Source organism: Bufo gargarizans, chromosome 2 (assembly GCF_014858855.1).
Source record: "Bufo gargarizans isolate SCDJY-AF-19 chromosome 2, ASM1485885v1, whole genome shotgun sequence".
Taxonomy (NCBI): Eukaryota; Metazoa; Chordata; class Amphibia; order Anura; family Bufonidae; genus Bufo; species Bufo gargarizans.
The window spans coordinates 360102000-360126556 of NC_058081.1; the positions used below are offsets into that span (position 1 = coordinate 360102000).

A 24557-nucleotide genomic window follows, 5' to 3' on the forward strand; every position below is an offset into this window, starting at 1 on the left:
TACTGTCCTGTCTGTGCTATGCATGTCAGCAGGGGAGCTATGGCTAATAAAATATTTAAAGTACGTGTGACCTTCTCTTGTGGAGTACTGTAGCTCTCGCCTTCTTTTCTAGGTGAAGCCAGGGATCTTGCAAACTCAGATTACAGGTCAAACTCTATACTGCTGGCTTACATTTATAGCAACCTTTTTATATGAAGAATTTTATCAGTCTTCTATGAGTTCTTATTTATTTTTAGTTGATGTACTTATGTTAAATAATATACTGGTGTCATCAATCTTGAATACCATTTTAGTTTGTACATTTAATTGTTCGACTTTTACTTTTAGGGTATGATTTATAAAAAGAAAAAGAAATATAGCGTTTTACATATATGGCAATAGTGGAAACCCCCCATAAATGACCCCCTTGTAGAAACTACACCCCTCAAGTTACTCAAAACTGATTTTACAAACTTTGTTAACTCTTTAGGTGTTTCACAAGAATTAATGGAAAATGGAGATGACATTTCTATATTTCACTTTTTTGGCAGATTTTCCATTTTAATCTATCGAGGGTTAACAGATAAAAAACTCAATATTTATTACCCTGATTCTGCGGATTACAGAAACATCCCACATGTGGTCATAAACCGATGTAAGGGCACACGGCAGGGCGCAGAAGAAAAGGAACGCCATATGGTTTTTGGAAGGCAGATTTTGCTGGTTTTTAGATACCATGTCCTATTTGAAGACCCCCTGATGCACCCTTACAGTAGAAACTACCAAAAAGTTACCCCATTTTGGAAACTAGGGGATAAGGTTCCAGTTTTATTGGTACTATTTTGGGGTACATATGATTTTTAATTGCTCTATATTATGTTTTTTTGTGAGGCAAGGTAACCCAAAAATGGCTGTTTTGGCACTTTTTTATTTGTTTTTTTTTTTTTACAATATTCATCTGACAGGGTAGATTATGTGCTATGTTTATAGAACAGGTTGTTACGGACGCAATGATATCAAATATGTTTACTTTCTTTGTTTCAGTTTTACATAATTAAGCATTTTTTGGGGGGAAAATTGTCTCCATTTTCTGAACGCCATATTTTTTTATTTTTCTGCCAAGCGTCTTGTGCAGAGGCTCGTTTTTTGCAGGAAGAGTTGACGTTTTTATTGGTACCATTTTTGGGTACATATGATTTTTTGATCATTTGTTATTACACTTTATGGGGCAAGGTGACCAAAAAATTGGTTGCTTTAGCACAGTTTTTGTTTATTTTTACAGCGTTCATCTGAGGGGTTAGGTCATGTGACGTTTTTATAGAGCAGATCGTTACAGACGTGGAAATACTAAATATGTCTATTTTATATTTAAAAAAATCTATTTTTTTTTACTTTTTTTTTTAATTACTTAATTGGGGAATTTTAATTTTTTTTTTTTCACATGTGAAACCTTTTTTTTTTTTTTTTTTCATTTTTTGAAACACTTTATTTTTTATTTTACACTTTGCATCCCCCATGAGGTCATACAAGACCTCTGTGGGACATTTTAACTTCACTTTTTTTTTTTCCCCACTATTGATTTTTCCTGTAACTGCGGCTGACATAGTAGCCACAGTTACAGTGTAAATACACCCCCCAGAGAGGCTGTACAGCATAATACAAGGCTGTACAGCCTCAGTGCAGGGCTGATCGAGGTCTATGGAAGACCCGACAGCTCCTGCACTCTCCCGGCCCTGGCGGTCACATGACCACCGGGCCGGGACAGGCAGCGCATAGCGCTTCCTGATCTGTATACACAGCCCTCGAGCGCTGTGTATACAGCGATCTAGAAGGCAGGGACACCTGGGAACTGTCCCTGCCTTCTCTCTGGGTTGTCCTGCTGTCACAGACAGCTGCCATCTCTGGACATTCCAGAACGTCCATTCAGAGACAAACCTCCACCATAAGACGTTTTATATCCTATGGGCGGATGTGAAGTGGTTAAGAGGCTCTGTCACTAGGATCAACCCTATTAGACCAGCCTGGTAGGGTTGATCTAGCTGAGTAAAACAATTCCTGTATGGTCTTTCTAGGTGCTGGTGTTGTGGAGAAATTTAGACTCCTATTTGTATGCAAATGAGCCATAAGAGGCGGACTTATGTGGTTTAAGCAACGCCCCTGGTGCTCCAAACACTCCCCCTCCCCTTAGAGTGACAGCGTTAGACTTTACATCTAGTGTTGAGTTCTTGCCCCAGCACACTCTTTCGCATACACAGTGCATGCGCACTCCGTCCTTTGCTGATGCCAAGCAGTGAAGATGATTAGTGCACACCTGCCGTTGACGTCATTCCACCCAGAAGTGGATGTGCTGTCGGCTTCATCTGCAGTCACCTCCACTTCTGGGTGGAATAACGTCAATGGCGTGTGCACACGTCTTCGCTGCTCGGCAAGTAGCAATAGGCAGGGTGCGCACGTGGCGTGTTTGTAAACGAGTGCGATTGTGCAAGAACTCAGAGGTAGATGTGAAGTCTAGCGCTGTCAATGTAAGGTGAGGGGGGCGTGTTGAAGCACTAGGGACATCTCTGAAGCAGTGCTCAAGCCTCTTTAAGGAGGTTTATGTGGCTGTTGAAATTTGGGCTTATTCTATGTAATACGCTAGTACATTGGTCTCCAACTGTCATGAAACTACAACTACCAGCCTGTTGTGACAGTTATGTTGTAAGTTGTAGTTTCACAACAGATATGTGCTGCAATTAACAGAGTATCTAACCTGAACAGCTGCTTTATCTGATCTTATGCTTCAAAGAAATAATGCAAGGGTGTGCATATCTGTTAAAGGGATTCTGTCACCTCCCCTCAGCCAAAAAACGATTTAAAAGCAGCCATGCAGCACAGCTTACCTGGATTAGGCTGTACTCTTCTATCTTGAAATCCGTCCAGCAGTTACTTCAAAAAACGACTTTGATCAATAAGGAAATGCGTCCTGAAGGTGCCCAGTGGGGCGTTTTTTTCTTCTTAGTGAGCCCAGTACCGCCCCTCTTTCAGTGCCCAGCCCGCCTTCCTTGTACTTTCTAACCGCCGCCCCCAGCCTGCTACAGCCTCTCCTGCCTCTCCTCCCCCTCCCTCACGCCGAACGAAGTCTCGCACAGGCGCAGTACCCACTGAGGGCTGCGCCTGTGCGATCATCAGGAGACTGAGGGCGGCAGCTTCATCTTCGTCACTGGGCATGCGCCGAGCCCAGTGACGGCGCATGCCCAGTGACGAAGATGAAGCTGCCGCCCTCAGTCTCCTGATGATCGCACAGGCGCAGCCCTCAGTGGGTACTGCGCCTGTGCGAGACTTCGTTCGGCGTGAGGGAGGGGGAGGAGAGGGAGGAGAGGCTGTGGCAGGCTGGGGGCGGCGGTTAGAAAGTACAAGGAAGGCGGGCTGGGCACTGAAAGAGGGGCGGTACTGGGCTCACTAAGAAGAAAAAAACGCCCCTCTGGGCACCTTCAGGACGCATTTCCTTATTGATCAAAGTCGTTTTTTGAAGTAACTGCTGGACGGATTTCAAGATAAAAGAGCACAGCCTAATCCAGGTAAGCTGTGCTGCATGGCTGCTTTTAAATCGTTTTTTGGCTGAGGGGAGGTGACAGAATCCCTTTAATGTTAGCAAATGATGAATGTATAGAATAAGCTAATTTAAATGAGACTTGAATTGTGTAAACTCATTTACTTTATATGTCAGTGGGCAAACAAGAGCTGTGCATACCCATCATTGTGCCACATTAGTCTATAGCAGCAGAGGAAACTGGCACTTCTTCATTTTTGTCTGTGTCTAAAACAGTTGGCATAAGCACAAATGCAGAAAATAAATAAAACCTGTGATGCCTTAATGTGGCTGGGACCCAGCTGGATTTCTTTCATCAGTGCCAGCATGAAGACTTTGCGTAAGGCTTGGTTTCACAAGAAGTCCTTCCTCTGAAACATCTTTACACTGCCATCTTTTAATGTAGCGAGCAATTGAGCAGCCACTTTCAGCACATCTAGCATTGCCTTACATTCTATGGTGCTCACGTTTGACCCACTCCTTTCTGAAATCAGAGAAAGCATGCCCACTATTTGTGTACAGAGTGCAGAATTATTAGGCAAATGAGTATTTTGACCACATCATCCTCTTTATGCATGTTGTCTTACTCCAAGCTGTATCGGCTCGAAAGCCTACTACTAGTGATGAGCGAACTTCTGTTTTAAGTTCGGCGTCTAAAGTTCGGCTTCCGGTTAGCGGAGAATCCCGATATGGATTCCGACTTCCGTTGTGGTCCGTGGTAGCGGAATCAATAATCGGCCATTATTGATTCCGCTACCACGGACCACAACGGAAGTCTGAATCCATATCGGGATCCATATCGGGATTCTCCGCTAACCGGAAGCCGAACTTTAGACGCCGAACTTAAAACAGAAGTTCGCTCATCACTACCTACTACCAATTAAGCATATTAGGTGATGTGCATCTCTGTAATGAGAAGGGGTGTGGTCTAATGACATCAACACCCTATATCAGGTGTGCATAATTATTAGGCAACTTCCTTTCCTTTGGCAAAATGGGTCAAAAGAAGGACTTGACAGGCTCAGAAAAGTCAAAAATAGTGAGATATCTTGCAGAGGGATGCAGCACTCTTAAAATTGCAAAGCTTCTGAAGCGTGATCATCGAACAATCAAGCGTTTCATTCAAAATAGTCAACAGGGTCGCAAGAAGCGTGTGGAAAAACCAAGGCGCAAAATAACTGCCCATGAACTGAGAAAAGTCAAGCGTGCAGCTGCCAAGATGCCACTTGCCACCAGTTTGGCCATATTTCAGAGCTGCAACATCACTGGAGTGCCCAAAAGCACAAGGTGTGCAATACTCGGAGACATGGCCAAGGTAAGAAAGGCTGAAAGACGACCACCGCTGAACAAGACACACAAGCTGAAACGTCAAGACTGGGCCAAGAAATATCTCAAGACTGACTTTTCTAAGGTTTTATGGACTGATCAAATGAGAGTGAGTCTTGATGGGCCAGATGGATGGGCCCGTGGCTGGATTGTAAAGGGCAGAGAGCTCCAGTCCGACTCAGACGCCAGCAAGGTGGAGGTGGAGTACTGGTTTGGGCTGGTATCATCAAAGATGAGCTTGTGGGGCCTTTTCGGGTTGAGGATGGAGTCAAGCTCAACTCCCAGTCCTACTGCCAGTTTCTGGAAGACACCTTCTTCAAGCAGTGGTACAGGAAGAAGTCTGCATCCTTCAAGAAAAACATGATTTTCATGCAGGACAATGCTCCATCACACGCGTCCAAGTACTCCACAGCGTGGCTGGCAAGAAAGGGTATAAAAGAAGAAAATCTAATGACATGGCCTCCTTGTTCACCTGATCTGAACCCCATTGAGAACCTGTGGTCCATCATCAAATGTGAGATTTACAAGGAGGGAAAACAGTACACCTCTCTGAACAGTGTCTGGGAGGCTGTGGTTGCTGCTGCACGCAATGTTGATGGTGAACAGATCAAAACACTGACAGAATCCATGGATGGCAGGCTTTTGAGTGTCCTTGCAAAGAAAGGTGGCTATATTGTTCACTGATTTGTTTTTGTTTTGTTTTTGAATGTCAGAAATGTATATTTGTGAATGTTGAGATGTTATATTGGTTTCACTGGTAAAAATAAATAATTGAAATGGGTATATATTTGTTTTTTAAGTTGCCTAATAATTATGCACAGTAATAGTCACCTGCACACACAGATATCCCCCTAAAATAGCTAAAACTAAAAACTTCTTCCAAAAATATTCAGCTTTGATATTAATGAGTTTTTTTGGGTTCATTGAGAACATGGTTGTTGTTCAATAATAAAATTAATCCTCAAAAATACAACTTGCCTAATAATTCTGCACTCCCTGTATATATGCTAAATGTGTAGACTCATTGACAAAAAAAAAGGTAATGCACCAAGAAGTTGTTGGAATCAAATAAACATTTATAGGTGTAAATGTAATGATTATATATGTAAGTAATAACAGATGACTTATAAAATTACAATATTAGAGCGAAAGCTTAAGTTAATTGTGGTAATCTGTGGAGTCTCTGGTACTCTGTTGGGCTGCCTCCAGCCTGGATGCAAGATGAGGTAAGGTTGGACATGGAGGCATTCGGGTTCAGTATGGTATCCTGTGGCATATTTGCCCACAGATGATGCAGCTGGACCTGTAGATCCTGCTCACTCATAGCTTGTTAAAGCTGGAGTCCCAGCTGTCCCCATAGTTTCTCAATTGGCCATAAATCTGGTAAACTGACATGCCAAAGAAGTGTTGCAATCTGGCAGAGACATTCCTAGGAAACCCTTGGTATGTGTGGGTGAGCATTATCCTACTGAAAAAATACATTTGGAAGCCCTGTCATGAGAGCCAACACAAATTGCTGCAGGATGCCCTTAACATATCGCTCAGCTGTTCGTGTCACTTGAATCACTACTAGAGGGGACCCAGTGTCATATGCGATGGCTCCCCATATCATCACACTAGCAATTGGGGTAGTGTGTTGCTCCACAGCAAAGGCAGGATTGTAGAGCTCACCACAAGGACACCATATTTGAACCCAACTGTTGTGGGATCCCAAACAAAACCTGTTATCATTGATATAGTTCCAGTAGTAGTCCAGGTGTCTTGTTCAACACACCACTGCAAATAAAGGCGACGGTGGCTGGCTGTCAATGGCAGGACACGTAATGGGTGCCATTATTATTTATTATTATTATTATTTAAGCGCCATTCATTCCATAGCGCTGTACATATGATAAGCGGTGCACATACATAACAGACAATTGTACTCATCATAAACAAGATGAGTTACAAACTGGTACAGAAGGAGAGAGGGCCCTGCCCGTGAGGGCTTACAATCTACATGGTATGGGAGAAGGACACAGTAGGTGCGGGTTGAGTTGGTCATGGCGGTATAGAGGCAGCAGGGTCATTGGTTGTAGGCTTGTCTGAAGAGGTGGGTTTTCAGGTTTCTTTTGAAGGATTCCACTGTAGGTGAGAGTCTGATATGTTGGGGTAGCGAGTTCCAGAGTATGGGGGATGCACAGGAGAAATCTTGGAGTCGATTGTGGGATAAGAGGAGAGGAGAGAAGGAGGTCTTGTGAGGATCGGAGAGTGCGTGTGGGGATGTATCGGGAAAGTAGCTCAGAGATGTAGGGAGGGGACAGGTTATGGACGGCCTTGTATGTGTTTGTCAGTACTTTGAAGTGGATTCGTTGGGCAATGGGGAGCCAGTGAAGGGATTGGCAGAGGGGAGAGGCAGAGGAGTAATAAGGTGAGAGGTGGATTAGTCGGGCAGCGGAGTTGAGGATAGATTGGAGGGGTGCGAGGGTGCTAGATGGAAGGCCACAGAGGAGAATGTTGCAGTAGTCTAGGTGGGAGATAATGAGGGCATGTACGAGCATTTTCGCAGATTCGAAGTTAAGGAAAGCACGGATGCGGGAGATGTTTTTGAGTTGGAGGCGGCAGGTGGTGGAAAGGGCTTGGATGTGCGGTCGGAAGGAAAGGGCAGAATCTAAGGTCACTCCAAGGCAGCGGGCTTTTTTGACTGGGGATAATGTGCAGCCATTGATCGTGATAGATAGGTCTGTTGGGGGGGTTGAACAAGATGGGGGAAAGATTATGAATTCTGTCTTATCCATGTTAAGTTTAAGAAAGCGAGAGGCGAAGAAGGATGATATAAAAGATAGACATTGTGGGCCATTGACAACAAAGTTCCTTCTGCTAAGCAGCTGGAAATGGTCCAGGCAAAGACAAGTAGTGTGTAATGAAGGTGCCTCGTGTGTCTGGATGGTGGACAATGAAACTGTGATTGCTGCTTGTGTTTGTACTGATGGTCAGTTAGGCCATGAGTGTATGCACTCATGTAACCACTGCCCCCCTACACCTCCTACCAGCTAGGTTAGAACAGCCTAGACTGTGTGAGATTCATTGAAATGACCATCTTGCGTCTCAAAGTCTAATAGTACACCCCCTCTGGGTAAAGTCTGTCAACTAGGTAAAATGTCTGAGTGCGTCGTAAAGGCATCTCTCACTAAAAGGTACACTACCCAAAATAACCTGAGAGTATTTTTTAGACTACTTTCATATCTTAATTTTTTAATCTGGCAGAGTTCACCGTTTAAATGCACCGTTTTTTTGTCCGGCCAAAACCTGGCACTTATGCTGGAAACCGTCCGGATCCCCGCAGTTTCCCATTATAGTCAATGGGGTCTGGCAGTGAACAGCAGTATCAGAACAGCAAGAGAGAAACTTTTATGCCCTCTTGTCTAATCAGACCACACTCATTATCGTTACATAGATGCTCAGTTTTGCAGCAATCCGGCATTTATATCTCTGTGTATTGTGTTGTAGTTTTTTGTCAATGAGTGTAGTACAGTTAGCAGCCATCTGGATAATACAATTTTGTATGATTGAATTCAACATGGACACTTCTGTATTAGTTTGTTTTTTGTGCCATACATCTTTATATATTTGCTCCAAAGGCAGCAAGGACAAGAAGTATTAGACTGTTGGTGCCTCCATGTTCACCTAGTCTGTTCCAAGTACAGCACTTTATGGGTGATAACATCATTCCCATGTGGCATGACTACATTACCAAGTTAATATTGAGTGTTGGTTAGAAGGCTTTTGTGGCAGCACTACGTAAGTGGCTCTTCATGCCTGGCATGGCTGAAAGCAGAAGAGGTAAGTCTTAGGGTCCATTCACACGTCCGTTTTTTCTTTCCTGATCTGGACCCATTCATTTTCAATGGGTCCTGGAAAAAATCAGTTCCGCATGTCCGTTTAAATATAAAACATGTCCTATTCTTTTCCGCAAAATTCGGATCCTGGTACAATACAAAGTCAATGGATCTGCAAAAAACGGAAGACATTCGGATGTCATTCCGTATGTCTTCCGTTTTTTGCGGAATCCGTTCCTGGAAACACATAGCAAATTTTTTATTTATTTTTTTCAAAGAAATCCAAACAACTTTATTTGATTATTGAAATGTATACATGTTTCCGTTTTTTGCGGATCCGCAAAAAACGGATGACATACGGAAACATTTTCAGGAACAACGGATCCGCAAAAAACGGACCAAAATTCGGATTATAGAAAAATACTGACGTGTGAATGTAGCCTAAGAGTGAGAGAGACCCTAATTCTTTTAGTTAGCTTTGGGTGCACATAAGTCTAAAGACCGCCTTCTTGTACACAGAGCCTACATTTTTATCTAAGTAATTTGTTCCATGCTTTTTTGCATTTGGTTAAATGTATATTTACGGTTTGCATTTTTTCATATTTAGTGGCCTTAGGACGTAATCAACCTTTGAAAAAGGATAAACCCAAATGGAAAAGTGACTACCCTATGACAGATGGACAGTTACGTAGCAAACGGGATGAATTTTGGGATACTGCACCGGCTTTTGAAGGACGGAAAGAAATTTGGGATGCTCTGAAAGCAGCAGCACATGCTTTTGAGAGTAATGATCATGAACTGGCTCAAGCAATCATTGATGGTGCAAGTATAACATTACCGCATGGTAGGTCCCTGGTAAAGACTATACCACAGTTATGTTTGTTTATTTTTTATAAAAAGGCATTTTACATCTTTAAAACCAGTAACTATGAAATTAGTTTTACTGTATTTAATCTAGGATTTTTTATTTTATTTTTTATATCAGACATATAATAAATCTCCCAGCCCATTGTACAGTATTGGCATCTACAAGATTCTTGGTGATGAAAGCACCTAGTACAAAACCCTTTGGAACCTTTAACTGATTTTTTTAGTGACAGTCCTGATGGAAACCTATGGTTTTGTGTGGGTGATATATAGCACATACCCCTTTATAAATTAACCTGTTATGGACATCTTGCAGAGTCACTGTATAAGGCCAAATGCACACGGTGTCATTGGTTCCTATGACGCCATGCGCTTCATGCCGCCGCTGCACTATAGTAATACACTCGTATAGATCATACAAGTGTATTACTGTAGTGCAGCGGCGGCATAGCAACCAATGACGCCATGCGCTCCTGCTCTCAGTGGCCGTGTGCATTCGGCCTAACCCTTTCTTGCAGAATAAAGGAACTGTACATCAGAATTATGAGTTACTCCATGCTGCAGTCAGAGGAGCTATGCTCACGGGATTCACAGTGTTGTACTGTACAACTAGGCTCCCACTGCAACAGCAAGGATTGGATATAACTGTGACCCTGGCTATTTTACTGCTTAGATGCCACAGTAAGTAGCGACTGTGGCATCTTAGTGTTTGACAAAGGAAAGCAGCTTGATGTGTCACCCATCAGTTCCCCATGATGTGATTGGAGGGTCCATTGGTTGCCGTTGCAGTCGGAGGATGAACAGTGTCTGATGTAGTACTTAATAGGACTTCTCCGTCGATAGAAAAGCAAAAATGGCCCTGAAAAAAGCATCTATTAAAATTTTTTATTGATGTATCTAAATAGTAAAATGGAAAAAAATATAAAGTTGGTATCACTGTAACTATAATGACTCGCCAAATACAGCTAACATGTCATTGATACCGCACAACATAAAATGAAACCCAAACAACAATGCCAACATGGCTGATTTTTAGTCACCTTGCCTTTCAATAAAACAAATAAAATGCTATCAAAAAGTCATATGCACACCAAAATAGTACCCATGAAAACGCCTACTACTCCTGCAAAAAATAAGCCCTCACACAGCTCCTTTGACAGAAAAACTTGTGTCTCTCAAAAAGAAGCAACACAAATGCTTCTTAAGAATACTTTTTTTTATTGTGTCAAAGTAAAATGTATATAAATTTGATATTTCTGTAATCATACTGACCTGCTGAATAAAATTAACACGTACAAGTTAAAACAATTCCAACTATGCTGATTTTTGGTCACCTTGCCTGCTAAAACACAAATAAAAAGCGATCTAGTGGTACCAATAATAAATGTCAAATCACCCTGGAAAAAATTATCCTCTACACAGCTCAATCGGCAAAAATCAGGTTATGGCCCTCAGAAAATGGCAATGTAGACTTTTTGCTCATCCTACAAAAAGAGTGTTCTTAACATTGCCATATCTGCCCACGGCAGACACAACCCATGGACAGATGTGCTATTTCTGAAAAAAGCCAGTGTTTTTGTAATCCTATACAACCCCTTAAAGGGGTTTTCCCAGATTTTAATGATGATGGCCTATTCCTAGGGCCAATGGAGGACCCGTTCCCTTTTTTCAAATATGCCGACAATGGTGGAAAATTGTAAATAAGTTGCACATACTGGAAAGTAAAAGGGTTTAAAAAATAGTGTTATATTATTTTTATAAATGAACCAAATGCAAAGTTAGTGAACAAAAGAGAAATCTAAATCTGATTTAATATTTGGTGTGTCCACCCTTTGCCTTCAAAACACATTCTTCTAGGTACACTTACACACAGGTTTTAAAGGAACTCGAGGAGAAATCTGTGGATGTAGGCTGGCTCATATACTTCTCTCTTTTCCTGCTAATTCCAGATATACTCCATGATGTTGATATCAGTGCTCTGTGGGGGCCATATCATCATTTCCAGGACTTCTTGTTCTTCCTTATGCTGAAGATGTTTCTTAAAGGGTTTTTCTGAGATTTTGATATGGATGACCTATCCTCAGGGTAGTCTGCATGCTTCTCAGGAGAGGAAGGGGTTTAGACAATGATCTTGTTTGTTATCTGAAGAAGAAGCCGGTTCAGCTCCAAAACGCACCATATGAATCCCTAAATAAAAAATTTGAACGAGAGTATTGTCTCTAACCCATTCCTCTCCAGACTTTCCTCAATTCCCTACTCTCTCCAGTCAACTATCGGCCCGTCTGGGACCTGATCGCCTACGCAGCAAGCCCTTGGAACATGACTCCTTGCTCTGCAAAGTGTTGTGCCTTTGCACAACTCCATAAGGTAAACCTCCAGTTTTTTTTAATTACCAGCCAGTCCTATGCCCCTCCCGATGTGCGCTTCTCTTTCCTGTATCCTCAGGATAGGTCATCAGTATCAAAATCTCAGAAAACCCCATTAATGACATTTGGCTGCATGTTGAGGGTTGTTGTCTTGCTGCAGAATACATTTGGAGCCAATCAGACGCCTCCCTGATTGTATTGCATGATTGAAGTATCTGCCTGTATTTCTTTGTATTGAGAACACCATTCAAGGGGTTGTCCTGCTGTTTATATTTATGACATATCTTCAAGTTAGGTAATCAGTATCTGATCGTTGGGGGGGTCTGACACATCCCCCCCCCCCCTCCCCCCGATCAGCTGTTTGAAGAATAGGCAGCGCCCCCCCAAAATGAGATATTGATGACCTATCCTGTTGATAGGTCATCAGTATAAATGGCAGAACAACCCCTTTTAATCCTGACCAAATCCCCAACTTTCATTTTCTGAAATGTAGCCCCAAAATTGCAAGGAACATCCCCCATGCTTCACTGTTGCCTTCAGACACTCATTATTGTACTGCTCTTCAGCCCTTTGGTGAACAGACATTCTGTTACAGTGAAATATTTAACATTTTGGTTCATCTGTCCAGAGCCACCTGCTGCCATTTTTCAGCATCCCATTTCCTATGTTTTTGTGCGTAGTTGAGTCTCTTGGCCTTGTTTCCACCTTGAGCATCTGCAATTCTTCCATGAAGACCATTTTTGGCCAGACTTCCCTGAACAGTGGATGGTTGTACCTGGGTCCCACTGGTTTCAGCCAGCTCTGAGCTAATGACACTGGAGGACATCCTGCAATTTTGAAAGGAAGTGCGAATGATCTATCTTTCATCTGCTGCACTAAGTTTCTTTGGCCAACCACTGTGTGTACGGTCCTCAGTATTGCCCATTACGTTGTTCTTGTTTAAAAGAGCTTGATACAGGCAGATACCTATAAATCATGAAATACCATCAAGGAGGCATCTGAATGGCTCCTAATGTATTTTGCAGCAGAACAATGACTTACAGCATACAGCCAATGTCGTCATTAAGAACTATCTTCATCGTAAAGAAGAAAAGGAGTATGGAAATCATGATATGGCCTCCACGGAGCCCTGATCGCAACATTAACTCTGTCTGGGATTGCATGAAGGATTAGAGCAAGCATGTATCCACTGAAGGTCTGTGGTTAGCTCTCCAGATACTGATTACCTAACTTGAAGATATATCTGCCGAGTTCATTCGAAAACTGTGCGCAAGTGCACCTAGAAGAATTGATATTGTTGGGAATGCAAAGGTTGGTCATATGGTGGTTTGGATTTAGATTAATCTTTTGCGAATTAATAAAAATAAACTATTAATGCTTCTATTTTTGAAAGCATTCTTACTTTTTTGCACACCTACGTAAAACTCTTGCACAGCACGGTGTGACTTGTGCAAAATCCAGAGAATTTGTCAAGCCAAAATACTGGTGCAATTTGAGTTTGGAGTTCTACTGTATTTTCAGAGATATATAATCTGTGTATTTTATTGGTTGTTGCTTTTTAAATTTTCAGCTTAGAACTAGATTTTTGCTCTCTTCAGTTTTAGAGAGATCTACTAAATATATAGATATAGACTATGCCTCCAGGATGGTGAAGTACAATCTTCTATATCTGACTGCTTACTGATAAGAGTTATCTGATGCTTAGGACATACACTAATCACAAAAAGTTAAGCATATTTAGCTTGTGGGTGAAATTTCAGGATGAACCTAAAATGCACTTTAACTTTTACAGGAACCTAATGTGACCTTCTCTAAACTTTTGAATGCACATGTCCAACTGTTCAATGTTTCAGTACTTTTTGCACAACTTGCTGTTCCCTAACAAGGAGCTAAATGGCAAAATTCACAACAAGATTTTTGATCCACGAGTCACCCAATAAATTTCCGGGTTCAATTACAATTGGTATTTAAACAGTTCTCCTCCTCATGCTGTTCACATTTTGACATCATGAGACCAAGACAACACATAACAATTGATTAACAGTAACTCGCCATTGCGAGGCTTCAAGCAGGATATTCTCAGGGGAGAGGTGGCTACTGAGCTTAGAATGTTATCAGCAGGTTGCAACTGAGATAGAGATAGAGAGAGAGAGAGAGAGAGACTGGAAGAGTCACAGAAAGTCATAGAAGTGGACGTCCTTTGGCCACATCCCACACTTATGATCGCTTCATTGTGAACAATGCCCTGTGGAACTGTATAATGGATGCCACACAACTCCAGGCACATTTAAGGGAGGTTACAGTTACCCAAGTGTCACGTCAGACCATTTGAAACAGTTTAGATCAGCATGGTCTGTGTGCTAGACGACCTGCAAGGGTACCTGAACTTAGGCGCCCTTGTCTTGCATGGGCCAGGGAGCATCTATGCTGGATGAGGGACCACTGGGCCTTAGTGCTGTTCACTGATGAAAGTCTATTCACTGTGAGCAGAAATAATGGGCGCCAACAATGTTGGAGATGTCAAGGAAAGTGCTATGCATCAGCCACTGTTGTCACCAGACAAGCCGTTGGTGGTGGTGGTCTTAGTGTAAGCAGGTCTGTATTGTGAATACGTAACCCTACACTTTGTAAATGGTACAGTGACAAGCCCATATACTACTTGAATGAGATCATTAATCCAGTCATTGTGCCTCTGCATGAACAACACAGGCCTAATTTCATCTTCATGGATGACAATGCGCCAGCTCATCGAGGTCGCATCATTAGGGAATGGCTACTGGAGACTGGGTTTCCTCAAATGGAGTGGCCTGCACTTTCTCCGGACCTGAATCCTATTTAAAACCTATGGGATCAGCTGAGTCGCCGTGTAGATGCTCGTAACTGTACCCCTGAACCTCAATGACCTGAGGGTCGCCCTTCAAGAAGAGTGGGATGCCATGCCTCAGCAGACAATAAGTCAACTTGTGAACAGCATGAGACGTCGTAGTCAACCTGTAATTGATGCTCAAGGCCACATGACAGGTTATTGAGACATTGACATTTTTGTGGGGGTACACCCACCACTGTTGTTGGCTTTTGTTTCAATAAATAGTTTGAGATGAGGAAATTACCATTGCATGCTCATAATTTAATGCCCAACTTTCATGATATTATATCGCTGTAGAGTGAACTTCTTACGTTTTCCATAAATTTCACCCGAAAGTCAAATATTCCTAACTTTTTGTGAGTAGTGTAGGTGTCCATGTATTGCAGACAGGTGGTCATATAGCTATAGGGCAGTACTAGGCTGCCTTCACTTATGTCTGTATGTAATATATGCAGATAGCAGCGGGTTGGCGTTTCATGTACTATAACAGTGATGCCCAACCTACGGCCCGCGGGTGACAGGACTTTATCAGCGCAGGGAGCGCTGCGAACGGCACAGGCAGCAAAGCGATGCTGCCTGTCTCTGCAATTTCCCCGCCCAGCGCTGCCTCCTAGCTAATTTATTCACTGCACTTGCCTCTGTGAAATTGAAGAGAAGCGCCGTAATCTCGCACAGGTGCACTGGCAGAGGCATTGAAGTGCGCATGCACCATCTTCCTGGCCTCTGCCAGTGCGCCTGTGCGAGATTACGGCGCTTCTCTTTAATTTCACAGAGGCAAGTGCAGTGAATAAATTAGTTAGGAAGCGGCTCTGGGTGGGGGGGATGCCTGTGGATGACACTGAAAGGGGCGGGATATCTGTGGATGACACTGAAGCGGGAGGGATATCTGTGGGCGACACTGAAGAAGGGGGAGGGATATCTGTGGGCGACACTGAAGAAGGGGGAGGGATATCTGTGGGCGACACTGAAGAAGGGGGAGGGATATCTGTGGGCGACACTGAAGAAGGGGGAGGGATATCTGTGGGCGACACTGAAGAAGGGGGAGGGATATCTGTGGGCGACACTGAAGAAGGGGGAGGGATATCTGTGGGCGACACTGAAGAAGGGGGAGGGATATCTGTGGGCGACACTGAAGAAGGGGGAGGGATATCTGTGGGCGGCACTGAAGAAGGGGGAGGGATATCTGGGCGACACTGAAGGGGAGGGGGGATATCTGTGGGCGACACTGAAGGGGAGGGGGGGATATCTGTGGGCGACACTGAAGGGGAGGGGGGATATCTGTGGACGACACTGAAGAGGAGGGGGGATATCTGTGGACGACACTGAAGAGGAGGGGGATATCTGTGGACGACACTGAAGAGGAGGGGGATATCTGTGGACGACACTGAAGAGGAGGGGGATATCTGTGGACGACACTGAAGAGGAGGGGGGATATCTGTGGACGACACTGAAGAGGAGGGGGGATATCTGTGGACGACACTGAAGAAGGGGGGGATATCTGTGGACGACACTGAAGGGGGGGATATCTGTGGACGACACTGAAGAAGGGGGGATATCTGTGGACGACACTGAAGAGGGGGGGATATCTGTGGACAACACTGAAGAAGGGGGGGGATATCTGTGGACGACACTGAAGAAGGGGGGGGATATCTGTGGACGACACCGAAGAAGGGGGAGGGATATCTGTGGACGACACTGAAGAAGGGGGGATATCTGTGGACGACACTGAAGAAGGGGGGATATCTGTGGACGACACTGAAGAAGGGGGGATATCTGTGGATGACACTGAAGAAGGGGGGGGATATCTGTGGACGACACTGAAGAAGGGGGGGGGGAGATATCTGTGGACGACACTGAAGGGGGGGATATCTGTGGACGACACTGAAGAAGGGGGGATATCTGTGGACGACACTGAAGAAGGGGGGGGGGGAGATATCTGTGGACGACACTGAAGGGGGGATATCTGTGGACGACACTGAAGAAGGGGGGATATCTGTGGACGACACTGAAGAGGGGGGGATATCTGTGGACGACACTGAAGAAGGGGGGGATATCTGTGGACGACACTGAAGAAGGGGGGGGATATCTGTGGACGACACTGAAGAAGGGGGGGATATCTGTGGACGACACTGAAGAAGGGGGGGATATCTGTGGACGACACTGAAGAAGGGGGGGGGATATCTATGGACGACACTGAAGAAGGGGGGGGATATCTGTGGACGACACTGAAGAAGGGGGGGGAGATATCTGTGGACGACACTGAAGAAGGGGGGGGATATCTGTGGACGACACCGAAGAAGGGGGAGGGATATCTGTGGGCGACACTGAAGAAGGGGGAGGGATATCTGTGGGCGACACTGAAGAAGGGGGAGGGATATCTGTGGGCGGCACTGAAGAAGGGGGAGGGATATCTGTGGGCGACACTGAAGAAGGGGGAGGGATATCTGTGGGCGGCACTGAAGAAGAGGGAGGGATATCTGTGGGCGACACTGAAGGGGAGGGGGGATATCTGTGGACGACACTGAAGAAGGGGGGGGGAGATATCTGTGGACGACACTGAAGGGGGGGATATCTGTGGACGACACTGAAGGGGGGGATATCTGTGGACGACACTGAAGAAGGGGGGATATCTGTGGACGACACTGAAGAAGGGGGGGATATCTGTGGACGACACTGAAGAAGGGGGGGATATCTGTGGACGACACCGAAGAAGGGGGGGGATATCTGTGGACGACACTGAAGAAGGGGGGGGAGATATCTGTGGACGACACTGAAGGGGGGGATATCTGTGGACGACACTGAAGAAGGGGGGGATATCTGTGGACGACACTAAAGGGATCTAGGGAGGGGTGTGGGGATGTTAGGGGGGGAGGGGCATACATTTTTGCTATGGGGCCCAGTCATTTCTAGCTACACCCCTGATTGGTAAGATTGGACAGGCACTGGAGCGATAGAGCGCCCTGCTGTAGGAGAAGCTAGCGGGAGATGAAAGGAGGAGGGGCCATCTCCTGGTGGTGTCGGGCACACGGCACAAGCATGGCGGTGGAGGATCTGACTGAAGCCTAAAGACCAGACATCAAGGTAGACCTGCAGAAGAAGGTGACAGTGCAGTATGTTATGTATACATGTGTGTAATGTATGTAGTGCAGTGTGTGATCATCACATACTGCACTACATACATTACACACATGTATACATCACATGCCCCCTCACAGTAATAATGTCAAGATATGTGCCCTCTTCACAGACGTAATGCTCACACATGCCCTCCTCACAGTAGTTATGCCATATATGTGCCCTCTTCACAGTAGTAATGCTCACATGTGCCCCCTCACAGCGTTTGCATTTCTTTCTGGCAAAGTTACCTGATTCCGGCCTGCAAAATTTATACCAAGTCTAGTGCGGCCCTCGGACGAAAAATGGTTGGGCACCACTGTACTATAACATCTAGATCTCATATCTGCCAATGTTTTACTTCTATTGTGATTTGTTCCAATAGTGAAAAGCACTAAACACTTGCACAGTATTTCTCTCCTGATAAGCCTAGTAATAATCATCCTCAGATAATGTGACCACTGGAGCATAGGACATTTTAAGTGGCATACATGATAGGAGCACATTGGTGGATACTGTACTGAGCGACGGTTTCCAAGAATGTGCAGCAATAACTTTATTTTTTTTGCTTTTTTATAGTTTTTTTACTTCCGGACTCCTGGAGCCATAACTCTTATTTTTCGTATGCAGGGTTGTTGTTTTTTGAGGGACAAGTTGTACTTTATATCCATTTAATATTACACATTATGTAGTGGGAAGGTGGAATTAGAAAAAGCACAAGAATGCCATAGTTTTATGATTTAGTTTTTATAGCGTTCCCTATGCAGTAGAGTTGCACCGGGTATCGACGTCTCAATACCCAATCTATACTTTTAGACCCAGATCCATATGATACCGGGTCTTACTATTTAACGATACTAGGCTGCGATGCTGCGCAGCCCAGTATCTGTTAGAGAACATGGCACACGCTGCTCTCAGCGTGCGCCATGTTCTCCTCAGCAGCACAGTGGAGGAGGCAGTCCCTCCCTCCCCGCTGCTGCCGCTGCTAACAATGGCAGTGGCAACAGGGGCCCCCCTGATTGTTCTATTTATTGGTGGCAGTGGCCACAGGGTCCCCTCCTCTTCATTGGTGGTGCAGTGGCAGCTTCTGATCGGAGCCCTAGCAGTGTAATCCTGGGGCTCCGATCAGTGTGCTCTCTATTAGGGTGAATAAGACAAGAGATTAAAAGATCCCAGGTTCTAGCCCCTAAGGCCCCTTTCACACGGGCGAGTTTCCCCGCGCGGGTGCAATGCGTGAGGTGAACGCATTGCACCCGCACTGAATCCGGACCCATTCATTTCTATGGGGCCGTGCACATGAGCGTTGGTTTTCACGCATCACTTCTGCATTGCGTGTAAATCGCAGCATGCTCTATATTGTGCGATTTCCACGCAACGCAGGCCCCATAGAAGTGAATGGGGCTGCATGAAAATCGCAAGCATCCGCAAGCAAGTGCGGATGCGGTGTGATTTTCACACACGGTTGCTTGATAACATGGTTAAAAGGGAAAATAATAGCATTCTGAATACAGAATGCAAAGTACAATAGTACTGGAGGGGTTAAAAAAATCTCTTCTGTCTTCTTCTTTGCTGATTGCAGGAAAAGGACCTGTGGTGACGTCACTCCGGTCATCACATGATCCATCACCATGGTAAAAGATCATGTGATGACCGGAGTGACGTCACCACAGGTAATTTTCCTGCAATCAGCAAAGAAGAAGACAGAAGAGATGCCAGGCTGCGCGAGCAAGTGGATTAAGGTGAGTTAAAAAAAAAAATATTATTATTTTTTAACCCCTCCAGCACTATTGTACTATGCATTCTGTATTCAGAATGCTATTCTTACTTATAACCATGTTATAAGGGAAAATAATACAATCTACACAACCCCGATCCCAAACCCATTCGGGTTTGGGTACCAAACATGCCGATTTTTCTCACGTGCGTGCCAAACGCATTACAATGTTTTGCACTCGCGCAGAAAAATTGCACATTTTCCCGCAACGCACCGGCCTCTTATCCGGGTCAAAAATATGACGCTCGTGTGAAAGAGAGGGCTAATGTAAGTAAAAAGTAAAAAAAAGTAAAAAAAAAAACACAAATACTATGTTTAAATCACCCCCTTTCCCAATTTTACATATGTTTATTTTTTTTATTGTTCATATATTTTATATTACATATCGCCACTCCTCTTTTTTTTTTTTCTCACCTTGTGCCCCCAAACAATAGGATAGGACTATTATGGGCCGGATATTTCATAAAATGCGGAATGCACGCAGCTTTTTTGATGTTTTATTTTTTTCGCATGGTATAGAGTATCGCAATACTGTTTTATGGTATCGAAATCAAATCAAAATTTTGGTACCGTGACAACCTTACTATGCAGTAAAACTGACCTGTACCCTTCATTCTCCAGGTCAGTACGATTCCAGCAATACCAGATTTATTTAATTTTTCTTATGTTTTAACACTGAAACAAAATGAAAACTTTGGGGGGAAAAAAGTGTGTTTTTTTTCTTTACATCACCATATTCTGACCTTTTTTCTGCAAAACTGCATGAAGACTTAATTGTTGCGGGCAGTCTGGACTTTATTGATACCATTTTGGAGTGTGTTACTTTTTTGATCCTTTTTTTTTCTTTTTCTTTTTTTTCTTAAAGCAACAAGAGAAGGAATCGGACATTTTTATTTATTTTTTGTTATGGCAGTCACCATGTGGGACAAAGCCGCTTATATTTTAGCCTACTTTCACACTTGCGTTTTGGGCTGATCCGTCATGAACGGATCCGTTTGTATTATCTGTAACATAGCCAAAACTGATCCTTCGTGAACTCTGTTGAAAGTCAATGGGAGATGGATCCGTTTTCTATTGTGCCAGATTGTGTCAGAATGGAGACTGATCTGAGGCAAACTGATACATTCTGAGCGGATCCTTTTCCATTCAGAATGCATTAGGGCAAAACTGAACCCTGAGCGGATCTCGCAAACGGAAAGCCAAAGCGCCAGTGTGAAAGTAGCCTTAATACTAATGGCCATTTTGGGACAAAACAGTGCAAATGATCTTTATTTTTTGTTTTATTTTTATATGGAAAAGGGGGTTGATTTGAGTTTTTATATGTAAAAAATTTTTTATGGGGTTTATTAAGTTTAATCTTGTCTCATTTATGAAAACTTTCATATCCCTATGCTTTTTGATGCCAAACTTAATGGTACTGTATATGATTATGGCACGTATGATACTAATGAATGCTCAGCTACATTGTAAGCTTTACTGTCTTCCAGTGTGGGTAGTTAAATGTTCACAATTGTGCCCTTTTAGCATTAGTTTATAGTCTTTACTTTCTTTAAAGAGAATTCTTCAAAGCTTTTAAGGGTCATTTAGGGTCTACTTCATACTGACCATTTCTCCATCCTGGCGTACAGTACATCACTTTTTTAGTAGTCATCAGCCTAGCTAGACTCCGACGCATACCACATAGGCTACCTTGAATGCAGCCAGTGTACTCCTAGCGGGTCATTATTTTGATTTATTTGGTTGTTTTCAGTTTGCCAGGAAGAGATACTATGAAAAGGCTGTAGAACATTAGTTCTTCATCTTATGAATAGTGTTGTACAGCTGTCAGCAGGAGGTCAAGAACTACAGATTTGCAAGAAGGTGGAAAAGTAAATGTCTACGTAGTCATTGCATGGAATGTTCAGCAAACTTTGTGTGGCTTATTTTCCAAGAATACAGGGAGGTGACTTTAGCGTTGACAGTCCTTCCAAAGGTGGAAAATTCGGCAAGGATGTGTCCAGGATTTTGTTTTCCTGGAACAGCATCATATTTGTCCGTGGGATGGATTGATGCAAACAGGAGAAAACAAAAAATTATTTCCAATTGAGATATTTGTGACCTATCCACAGGATGTCACATTGAGAGACATTGCAGCCCTTCACATATGGGAAAAAGTCCCATCTATTATTTTTTACATCTACAGCAACTCTCTTAGATCTTTCATAAAGGGCTTGTCTCACTTTGGTAAATGGCATTTATCATGTAGAGAAAGTTAATACAAGGCACTTACTAATGTATTGTTATTATCGATATTGCAATCAGTGGTGGTCGTGCTTGCGCAATGCGCACTATAGGAAAAAACATCAGCCTATGTGTGCACCCACGCTCCTGGCCACCATAGAGGCCAGTGCTTATTCCTATAGTGCGCAAGCGCGACCACCACTGATTGCAGGGTGGTCATAACCATGGAAACTAGCTATGTATAATGTGATGGAAAAATGATCACCCAGCAAAGGAAGCAATATGTATAATTCAAATACATTAGTAAGTGTCTTGTATTAACTTTCTCTACATGATAAATGCCACTTGCAGAAGTGAGACAACCCCTTTAAGCTATGTACAGTATAGACAGTTATAAATTTGACATCCCATGAATATTCCTCATGGATCATGTTTGGCTTAACTTTATTCTTGCCTCAGACATTTCTGGCATATCCACAGAATATCTCATAAACATTTAATAAATGTGGGTCCTTCCCCTGGAAACTGTACCTGTGTAGTGAACAGAGGGTTCCTGGTGAGGCAACAAATTAATAGACAGGTGCTGCATTCTGCCTTTACTTTTATGGGAACCCCCTTCTCAGCGTATGTGCAAGTTACAAAGGTGGGATTATACAGTATATGGCAAATCCTGTGGACATTCCATACATTTCAGTGTTAGGAATATCCCTTTGAAATAGTTTTCAGAGACTTTGGTTTTGATTTCCTAGCATTCGACTAGGTTGTCATTGCCACACTTGTGGGGTTCGTTCCAGCTCTAGCACCCCCATAGAAGTGAATGGGGACGCCATACTTGTAATTACACCTGCCCACTACTGCAATTGCTGCAGTGGGCAGGCAAGCATACCAGAGAAGGCAGTGCTTGTATGAGAGCTGTGTTCTCTTCAATCGGCTGATCTGACTTCTGGCACCCCCGCCGATCTGATATTGATGACCTAAAAAACAGACAACCCCTTTATAACTTGTATCTATGAATACAAACAGGTTTGCGTCACAGCTGTAGGCACAAAATAGTTGGGGCGAGAATAATTAGGTTGCAAAGGTGGACATACCCTTTAATTATCATAAATGGCTGCCAGATTGTGGAGACTATATCTACCATTTACAACATATAAAAATAATTTCTGCTGTGGATGTCTGAGATTGCAGTCTGATCATTGTTTCATTCCGTTTCCGTTGTCCCGTTTTTCAGGATTTTCTGCAGACCCATTAACTTTCAATAGGTCCGTTGAAAACTCGGCTAATGCACCGTTTGTCATCCGCGTCCGTGGTTCCAGTCCGTCCAAAAAATATAACCTGTCCTATTTTTTTCACGGAAAACGGTTCGCGGACCCATTTAAGTCAATGGGTCCGTGAAAAAACACGGAGGCACACAAGATTGTCATCCGCGTCCGTTTTTTTTCCCATCATTTGCATGGCAAACTTGACTTAGACTTTTTTTTTACTTTCCTTCATGTCTGGTGATCCTCCAAAAATAAAGGAAGACACACGGAAACGTAACCCCATTTTGCGGAACGGAACACAACAACGGTCATGTGCATGAGGCCTTTAGGAAAGTTGGGCGATTAATCAGACTGACAGAACAGGTCTAATTTATTTTTAAGAGTACGGCTCACAGTTATGGGATAGAAATAGGAGGGTAACAAGCTTTCAGAATAGCACATGGTACATGTATCGTAGTATGCCATTTTAGACTTCAAGTAGACAGGTATTGATACATGCAAGGACAGCACACAGTGGTAATGAGTCCATATTTCAGACTTATAGGCAAGGTTTGTGCAGCAATATGGTATGTGCATTGGAATATTATGTATGAGGAAAAAACCTCTGCATGCTTTCAAATAAATCAGAGGCACAAAAATGTAGTTTGGGTCCAGAGCAGACTGACTATGGTATTCTAGCCAACACAATGAGAATGCAGTCCACACAACTCCATGCAGTTTTCTGGCCTGACTCGCTTTATAAGTCCCAGTGCAAAAGTTTATTTGCAGCCCTAGCCTTAGGCCTCATGCACACGAACGTATTTTCCGCGTCCGTTCCGTTTTTTTTGCGGCCCGTATAAGTAACCCTTCATTTCAACAGGTCCGCAAAAAAAAAAACAGCAGTTACTCCTGTGCATTCTGTTTCCGTATGTCTGTATTTCCGTTCCACAAAAAAAATAGAACATGTCCTATTATTGTCTGCATTGCGGACAAGGATAGTACTGTTCTATTAGGGGCCAGCTGTTGGGTTCCACAAAATACGGAATGCACACGGACGTCATCCGTATTTTTTGTGGACCATAAAATACATACGGTTGTGTACATGAGGCCTTAGCCACATATACAAAGGCAAGTAAAAGAGGATTGAACTAGATGCCAGTCTATGGATTATTTGCAGGATTCAAACAAACATGTTGCAGTGTAAATGTGTGTATTGAGCAATAAACTGAATAAATAGGAAATTAGAATTTTCTCATTTATGATTTTATTTTTATAGTTTTTTTTGTGTAATTGTCACATGCATATTGTGATCAGAAATGCAACATCATTTGCAGCACACACAATACTAGGAAAGTATAGTAAAAAAATATCTATGAACTGTAAGCCAGTAAATGGATAGTAAAATAAAATTAAGACTC

General features: G+C 43.4%; 1 protein-coding gene across 1 annotated transcript in view; it reads left to right on the forward strand.

Moving 5' to 3' along the window:
• The window catches only part of UBTD2 (ubiquitin domain containing 2), a 53098-nt gene that overhangs the window by 16492 nt on the left and 12049 nt on the right, over positions 1-24557 (forward strand). Inside the window, exon 2 of the mRNA XM_044277502.1 lies at positions 9299-9535. Within this exon, the coding sequence (XP_044133437.1) occupies positions 9299-9535 (237 nt within the window). The remainder of the gene's footprint in view (positions 1-9298; positions 9536-24557) is intronic.